Source organism: Bidens hawaiensis, unplaced genomic scaffold, assembly GCF_021521415.1.
Source record: "Bidens hawaiensis isolate Kalapana, Puna unplaced genomic scaffold, B.hawaiensis_p1.1 tig00032376_1, whole genome shotgun sequence".
Lineage (NCBI taxonomy): Eukaryota > Viridiplantae > Streptophyta > Magnoliopsida > Asterales > Asteraceae > Bidens > Bidens hawaiensis.
Window position 1 is genome coordinate 25551 of NW_027505244.1, and position 9708 is coordinate 35258.

General features: G+C 31.8%; 1 protein-coding gene across 1 annotated transcript; it reads left to right on the top strand.

The window, feature by feature from the left end:
• Positions 1-1221: 1221 nt before the first annotated feature.
• On the top strand, positions 1222-5701 carry LOC143611793 (AP-2 complex subunit mu-like). Its single transcript, XM_077085934.1, has 12 exons — positions 1222-1496; positions 1615-1792; positions 1900-1990; positions 2496-2590; positions 2682-2820; positions 2895-3033; positions 3093-3209; positions 3299-3389; positions 4144-4286; positions 4379-4493; positions 4587-4631; positions 5460-5701. Exons 1-12 carry the CDS (start codon positions 1414-1416, stop codon positions 5538-5540), a joined length of 1317 nt encoding a protein of 438 aa, XP_076942049.1. The 5' UTR covers positions 1222-1413; the 3' UTR covers positions 5541-5701.
• The last annotated feature ends 4007 nt before the right edge of the window (positions 5702-9708 follow it).

Consider the following 9708-nt stretch of genomic DNA (forward strand, 5'->3'; position numbering starts at 1 on the left):
ATTTCATGTGTCTCTCCTCAGAGCTGCTCCAGGTGCTGTTGTTTCGGTTACTCCTTTATCTCAGTATTATGGTGTTGTCCTTCAACCTCGTGCGATTTTGGATCGAAAACTACTTAAAAAGGGTTCTCGAGCTGGGGTGCAGGTGTTGGTTCATTGGCAAGATCTTCCAATCACAGAGGCTACTTGGGAAGACCTTGAATCTCTGCAATTGCGTTTTCCTAATTTTCAATCTTGAGGTCAAGATTCCAGTCAACGGGGGAGTATTGTTACAGATAGAATTAAACAGGGACTATAATTGTAATATTAGAAAGATGTACTGGTTAGTTAGAGGACTAGAAAGATATTAGTTAGAAGTTGTGGACTTGATTGTAAGGAAGTGGTTAGTTCAATATCATTGTACATATAGCTGTTGTAACTGAATAAACGGTTTGCTTGATTGATCGTTACATCCTCTTCTCTGAATTCTCTGTTCCTATCGTATCATTCGGTTCGTTGAAATTTGTTAAAAAAAGTGGGTTTTATTCATTGTTTTTTGTGAAAAAAATGGTCCAGTTCGTTTTTTTTTATTAAAAAAAAGTGATTCGGTTCGTTTATTTTTGTTAAAAAAGTAGTTCGGTTAGTTTGTTTTTGTTAAAAAAAATGGTTCTGTTCATTTATTTTGCTTAGAGTAATTTAATTTAAAAATAGCCATTATTTATGCCACAACTCGTACACATCATCATCCACATCATAAATAAACAAAATTTCCTTGTTGACGGCCAATATGTCGAACTTGGAGTATTGTGGTAATTTTAGAGTTTGGCTTAACGCCGGCCAATAAGACAAAGTTTAAATTATTAAAATGCAATATATCTTTTAATTAGAACTATTATATCAAATAACCAAATACGAATTAAAACTCTTCAACTTCAAAAGGGCATTTGGTCCAATAGTATTCGAGAATCCTCTAACTAGCTTATTTACAAACCAAATCGAGCCAAAATCAAACGAACATTTGAATTCAAACGAGTTTCGAGCGTTTGGACATTCGTGCTCAGTTGACTACTGTTCTATTTAGTTTGTTTCAATATTTTTCTTTTGTCCCTATATACTTTTCTATGCTCAGCTTTCTCGCTGTGTTTTTTAATATATTTTTCTTTCACCCCTCAAAAGAAAAAAAATCTAAATATAGGTGTTAAAAAGAATTTTTTTAATAAATTAAATAAACTCTTGTTATTGACTAAAGTGTATCTGTTCAACGGAAGCTGCTGCCCCAAATTCAATTAATCCGTTTACTTGTCTCCATTTCAACACCACCTGCAATTGAATTCAAGTAACAACCTGCACAATAATAATAATAATATTCCAGATCCGATCACTTATTATTATTATTATTATTGACTTCACCAGCAGCTTACTTTATCTTAATATAATATGCCGGTGTCTGCTTCCGCCATCTATTTCCTTAATCTCCGTGGCGATGTCCTCATTAATCGCCTTTACCGTGATGACGTCGGGTCAGTTTCATTATTATTATTATTATTAGGTTTACATGTTTTTAGTAAGTAAATTATCTGTGGTGGATCTAATTATTGTGTTATAATTAAGTTCATAGTTTTCAATTGTTATGTTTAGGGGAAATATGGTTGATGCGTTTAGACTCCATATAATGCAAACTAAGGAATTAGGCACCTGTCCCGTTCGACAGATTGGCGGTTGCTCCTTTTTTTATATGAGAGTTAGCAATGTCTACATTGTCATTGTTGTCAGCAGTAATGCCAATGTCGCGTGTGCCTTCAAGTTTGTTGTCGAGGTAACCTATTTGTTTATTTACAATTAGAAAGATTAAGACTTGTGAATGTAGTGTTTAGAACGATTTAAGGCTATTATTGTTTGTTAAGTAGTTTTCTTTTTATGTAGGCGGTTAACTTGTTTAAATCGTATTTTGGTGGTGCTTTTGACGAGGATGCCATTCGTAACAACTTTGTTTTGATATATGAGTTATTGGATGGTAAGATTTGTAATTTGTAAATGAACCGAAATAACACAAACGGATCATGTTTGTGTACGTGTGTTTAACTTTAACTGAATGAACGATTTAACATGAATGGAATTTTCTTGTTCGTGTTTGTGTTCATTCGTTGGCAGTATAAACGAAAGGTTCTTGAACGTAAATGAATGAATATAACAGGGCTAAAACCGGTTAAAAGTAAATGTGAACAACAATGTGTTGGGCCTAAAAGGATATAAAAACTAAACTAAATTGTATCTGCCTAAAAAGTTTAAACGGATGTATTAACGGATGTAAACTGAACAAGCATAAATAAACTTAAGCTAACGAAATTAAATGAACAAATGTAAACGAACATTAACAAACATAAATGAACGAATGAAACATGCGTTCATGTTCATGAAAGGTTCAGTGAAAGTTCAGTTCATTTACGTGCCTATATTTTATTTAGTCTTTTTGTATGGTATCATGTTTCGGTCTGCTGTATATGCTATTTTACTTGCAGAAATTATGGATTTTGGTTATCCCCAAAATCTTTCACCAGAAATATTGAAACTTTACATTACTCAAGAAGGTGTTCGCTCACCATTCTCATCCAAGGTGAGCTGTCACATGTTATCCTTTTCACTTTTGATGTAAATTAATTATTTTCTGAATTGAAGCTTGTTTTTCCATGAGCTTAAACAAACAGCCGACAGATAAACCTGTTCCAAATGCTACTTTACAAGTAACCGGTGCGGTTGGGTGGCGTAGAGAAGGTCTTGTTTACAAAAAGAACGAAGTGTTTTTGGATATTGTGGAAAGCGTTAATATTCTTATGTCTTCGAAAGGTACAAGTTAACGCTTTCACATGTGCATATGTTTAATATCTTCATTCCCTGATAAATAATATTATTGCTAATAGGCAGTGTGCTTCGTTGTGATGTAACGGGCAAGGTTCTTATGAAGTGTTTCCTTTCGGGTATGCCCGATTTGAAGCTCGGATTAAATGACAAAATTGGCCTTGAAAAAGAAGCTGAAATCAAGTCGCGCCCTACTAAGAAGTAATTTCTGGTCTCACATATGTTTAATGAATATTTTTTAATTTTATTAATTAATGCAGTGGGAAAACTATTGAGCTGGATGATGTCACCTTTCATCAGTGTGTAAACCTGACCCGATTTAATTCAGAAAAAACCGTCAGCTTTGTGCCACCGGATGGTGAATTTGAGCTAATGAAGTAAGCTCACTTAGTTGTTGGTGTTTAAATCTGATATGCTAATATTATTCAACATATTGTAACGTTCATGTTGATAATTTATACAACAGGTATCGTATCACTGAAGGCGTAAATCTTCCGTTCCGGGTGTTGCCCACCATCAAAGAACTGGGAAGGACGCGCATGGAAGTTAATGTTAAGGTTGGTAAACAACAAACGAATGGCTGAACGGGGTTTTCTTGTTCGTGTTCATTCGTTTAGAAGATGAGCGTGTTCTTTTTTTGTTTATGTTTGTTTGTTTGTTAATAGTATAAGTGAACGTTTCATGAACGTAAAATGAACACAAATGAACAAACATAATTGAACATAGATATAACAGAGTGATCACCAATTAAAGTTGACGACTTAACATGAATATCATTATGTTTGGCCTAAAATCTAATAAAACTAGACTAAATAGTAAGAGGTGATATTTTAATTTCATAAAACTAAGTAAATTGTAGTGGACCTAAATAATTTAAATAAATATATAAATGAACAAACATAAATGAATGTAAATGAAAATAAATGTTCGAATGAGACATGTGTTCATGTTTGTTCATTTGACTAATTGAAGAAAACAAATGTTCATGTCTGTTCGTATATTAAGTAAATGAACTTTCTGTTGAACGGTTCACAAACAGTTCACTAAATGTTTTGGTTCATTATAAGCCTAGTCAAACTAAATGAATTAGGTAATGGTACAAGATGGGTTGACCTGAAACACTTTTTCACTTAAATTTTATCATTAAATAAATAACTAGTGTGTCTGATATGAATACAATAGTATACTATCTCAATGCTACTCAATTTTCTAAATAAAATAATTAAATTGCTTTATGCATTTAAAAATATAACCCTTTTGACCCGAGTCGACCAATTAATAAATAAACGGTTGAAAAATGAAAATTGTCAGGTAAAGAGCGTTTTCGGTGCGAAAATGTTTGCACTCGGAGTTGTAATTAAGGTTCCAGTACCGAAACAGACAGCAAAAACGAGTGTTCAAGTGACATCGGGCCGTGCAAAGTACAATGCTTCTATGGACTGTTTGATGTGGAAGTGAGTTTCTATGCTTTAATTATTGTTTTTTTTTTTGTTTTTTTTTATAATATTATTTGTTAAGTTGTGTTATTATAATAATAAATTTGCAGGATACGGAAATTCCCGGGACAAACGGAAGCAACTTTGAGTGCAGAAGTTGAGTTGATTTCAACGATTGCTGAAAAGAAGTCGTGGACTCGGCCACCTATACAAATGGAGTTTCAGGTTATAACTTTTTTTATCATTAAAAAAATATTATTAAAATATGAATAGTTTGAAATTAAATTAGGAAATGGTTTAATTTTTGTGCTTTTGTAGGTTCCTATGTTTACATCATCTGGATTACGAGTCAGGTTTCTCAAGGTACATTTTAGTAGGCCTATTGACCCGTTGTATGATTCTAGTAGACTCAGATTGACCAGCTGTATAATTTGAATATACCTAAGCTTGTAAACAAACCGAATGAACACAAATGGGGCATGTTTGTGTTCATTCGTTTAACTTTAACTGGCAAACGATAGAAAACGAACAATTAAACGGATGGGGTTTTCTTGTTTGTGTTCGTTTGTTAAGAAAATGACCAAATTTATGTTCGTTTGTTAATAGTATAAACAACTAAACAAACGGTTCGCGAATGCATAACGGACATAGTCATACCTAGATGAACAAACATAACTGATATGTTGGGCCTAAAAGCTTTTAATAAAACTGTACTAAATTGTAAGGGGTGGTATTTTAATTTCATAAAGCTGAATTAAATGTAACGGGCCCAATTATTTTAAATGAATATATATTAGTGAACATAAATGAACGAACTTAAACTAATGAACATAAATGAACGTTCATGAATATAAATGAACGAACGAGGCATGTGCTCATGTTCGTTCGTTTAACTAAATGAACAAAATAGTTTGTTCATGTTTGCTCGTTAAATAAACGGAAGGTTCATTGAACATTCGGTTCATTACAGGCTTAAATGTACTTAAGTTGACCTGTAGTACAATTTTAGTAGACCCAATTGAACCCACAAACACTTTTTTTTACCACCCCATATTTATAAAAACGGGTCATAATTGCCAGGTGTACAATTTACCATACTAAACGGTGTTTTCACTGCAACAAAATAGCATCTTTTTCGAATCTATAATGTCTACTTTTTTTATTTCTTTTATTTATTTGTGTTTTTTAAAGGTGTGGGAGAAGAGCGGGTACAACACGGTTGAGTGGGTCAGGTATATTACCAAAGCAGGCTCGTATGAGATTCGATGCTAGATTAAACCGCGCTTTCTTGAAGCTGTGTGCTATATAAAAAGTTTGATTGAAAATTTAATATTTCTTTGATTTTATAAAGGCATGTTCTTTGATTAGACTTGATGATATGATGGAGAATTTGATGTGATTATATATTATGTTTGACAAAAGTTTCACAATGAGGGAGAAAATGTTGTCTTTATAATGAAACAAGAATCAAATGCCGTATAAATTTGAACATTTAACTTTACACAGGTATCTTACAAGCTTTAAAGTTGCTAGCCTTTTCTAGATTAGGGTCCCCTTTTGTACAAGTTTAGCAACTCACTTTTGACTTTGAAGTGTGTGAAGTGGAGTTGCCCTTGGATTTCAATAGGGTCCTGCTAGAGACGCCCTTCTATATGCCTCGTATAGAGCTATAAGGGCGGGGTATAGCCCCTCGTATACGTGGGTGTCTGGTGTCCCTAGAGAATCCCCTTTCAATATTGTTATGATTTTTTTAGTATTCAAATTTTTTTAGCAAAATAAGAGTATTGTAAAAATGAGACTTCAAAAAAAATTTGTTTTAAAGATATTAAAGATGTGATATAAATAGTTGATTAGTTTAAGGCTATTTACAAACCTTAGATTGAGCCTTGGTATAATTGGGACAAACTAGCTACTTGTATATTAATTAAAACCTTAACTTTGGATATTTATGCAACAGGAGGTTTTCTAACACTAAGACAAGACCTAAATGAAAAGAACAATGAGGTGGTAAATACTTGGTAAAAATGTGACAGTACTTGTAACACTTGAACATGATCATAATGTTCTTTTCTCAAGAAAATCAAAATCAATCTTCAAATATTTAATATGCTGGTATTGTATTGAGTTTCATGACAAGTAAAATGTACTTAGATTATAGAAAAACTGTAATTGTTTCGAAAAGATAACAAAATTCAAGAAGAAGATCGTGTTGATTTAGCAACAACATGGACAATTGCCTATATATTCTACTTCAACACGAAAATGTGACAACGTATTGGTGTTTTGAGATCCACGGGATAAGAGTATCATTCAAAATAAACAATACCCAAAGGTGGTACGTCGGTATCATAAACATATCAAAAGATACATTTTGGGCATGAAAACAAGGCTTACGAGGGCTACACAAGAAAACAAATCATATTGACGTGCAAACGTAGGTATGTTGTAGTGAAGTCGCAAGTCTACACTAGCGAGTAGAACAAGACATTCTAAGAACTTACAAGGAGGGATGGAGTGAATAATTAATTTTTAACTTCAAGGACAACCTTTAAAAAAATTGTATGAGTTACTATTATTATTTAGAAAATTCTACATTTAAAAACAATGTTGAAGATAAAGAGAATTAATACACGAAACCCAAGATTTATAGTGGTTCAGGTATGTGTTAACTAACTCATCTTTATCCACTTATTGACATCTATCAAGTGCTTATTTTAACTAAGAAACGTCTCACTGATCAAAATACTGAAATAGTATGCACTTTTGCAAGTTTCTCATTAATAGAATAGTATGCACTTTTACCAAACATCTCACCAATAAGATTATCTTATTAAAAAATAGTGGTCGTTTATTAAAAAATACGAGAGAGCTTGTTTGGAGAATCAACACGTGTTTATCCCCTTCGCCTTTGACACTTTTGGTTTCTTAGCTCCGGATGCCGTGGACCTTTTGAACAGGGTTCAGAAAGTTGTGTATAGTAACGTATCAGCCCATAAGAATCAAAACTTTGTTTTTAGTCGGATTGGGTTTGCTATCCAAAAGGGGGTTGCGGCGCAGCTTGTTGCCCGCTTACCTGCCACTTCATTGTAAATCGTTTGGATGTTTCTATGAAATATAAAATGAGCCAATAAGAACTAAAAAAAAAAAATTTTTTTTGAGACATTCGACTTGGTTCATATTTTAATTTTTAAATTTATACCCAAAATAAGCAAAACACACTACCAAATTTTACATACAACAATGTTCAACTATATTTCCTAAAAATACTCTAATTACATTATTCTTTTAATCTATAATATATATAAACGAAGATCCAAAAATCCTAGGTGTCGCGATGTGGTCGCTCCCCATTTTATTGGAGTCACCAGATTTGCTTAATTTTTAAATGGTGGCTTCTCATGCATTTGACCCGAATTCATAGGTATGGATCTTACCAAACCTAGATATTCCTTAAACGGGTTATAACATCTCATTAAATAAAAAATTATTCTCACCAAATTATTGATGTAAAAATCCTATAAAATATGATACACTAAAATTAATATCTTATTTATTTTAAAAAAGATATGTACATTATTTAAATTAAAAAACCAATTTTATAGTAAAAAAAAATAAACGGGTATTGGGTCTCATCAAACCATAAGTATATTATTAATTTTCATAAATATTATTTATAATTAAAAAAACCAATTTTATAGCAAAAAATAAATAAATAAATAAACGGGTCTAGGGTCTCATCAAAAACCATATAGCTTTTAAACCGGGTTATAACATCTCATTTATTTGTGAAACAATTTATCATCAAACCATAAGTATATTATTAACTTTGATACAATAAAAAAAATATAAATTCAAAAAATACATAAATATTAGAAAATCAATATAAAACATCCCCGTAATACAGGGGATAAAAACTAGTTAAACATATTTAACTACAAATACAATAACTTTTAAGATTTTATTAAAGGAATAAAACATTATACAACTCTATTACTTACATAAAAATCAACCAAATCAACCCTAAAAACACCTAACACAATCAAACATAACATAAAATTATATTTATTTACAACTAGTTTTTCTCTGGCGCCTTTCTCCAAGCAGGTCGGCTTCAATTAATTTTATTAAAGTACCGTATAAACAACGTTGGTAAAACCTAAGTATTAAAACTCAAAAATAAACTCGTAAAATTATATATATATATATATATATATATATATATAAAGTTAAAAATTCAAAATGACATTTATTCGGTCAGGTTAACCCGAGTGCCATGGCAGTGAGTCGAAGTAAATTCAGTCAGTTTTGGTTACGTTCGTTACAACCGGAACTAAACCAAAAATGTCGGTAAAACCTGAGCATTGTTGGTCCCGGCATTTCGGTAGCAAGTTAGTAAAAGTCAACTGTTACAACAGTGAGTTAATGCGGAAAAAAAATATAAATTACTTAGCCCTATCCCTATCACTCGCCACAAAGTAAACCAATTATGATCCTGCTAAGGGTGAGCACGGTTCGTATCGGTTATTGGGTAAAACCTAAACCGAAATCGAAGCTATCGGTTATTTTAGAATACAAACCGATCGATTTTTGATTATTCAGTTATTTTCGGTTTCGGTTTTTTTCGATTTTTTTTATTGTGAGTAGACATTACAAAAAAAAAGAATTCAAAATAATAGAGTATCTTATATATATTGAATTCAAAATACAAAAATAGGCATGTGTTACGTGGAACCAAACAAATACAAAGTTGTTTGAGTAGTACAGTTTAAAATTCAACAAAGTTCTTAATAAAAATAAACACTAAAAGTTTAGCCCGAATCTTCATTCATTATCTTATTTATCTTCAAAGTTTTAGACTCCATCTGCATCATCTTCATAATCTTTATCACCGTCAACGGCAGATTCTTTTGGTGTTCTGTTTCCGGTCATAACATCTTAAAAAACACACGAAAACATAGGTTCGATTAATCGGTTCGGTTTTTTTTCCAGTTTTTTTAAAAATGGATAACCAAACCCAAACCCAAAAATCGGTTTTTTCGAAAAACTAAAAAATTAACCGTTGGTTAATGCTTTGGTTCAGTTTTTTTGGTTAATTCGGTTTTCTGCTCACCCCATCCAACAACACCAAAGTTTTCTTTTTATATTATATAAATATAATAATAATATAATATAATAATTACATCCAATGTTTTTCTAAAACAAATTACATTCATAAGTCATAACTAGAATAAGTTGGTAGATTACGGCTGTAGATAAGAACCAACCCAAACCAAGAAGCTTCAAACTTGTTTGTTGTTGTTTGTATACTACACACAACAACACACAAACACAAACACAAACACAAGTAGTAGTTGTAGTAGTCTAGTAGATACACTGAATAAATGCCCCAAAATTGCATCTTAAAAATTAAAAACCCTAATAATAAACCATACATCTTTTT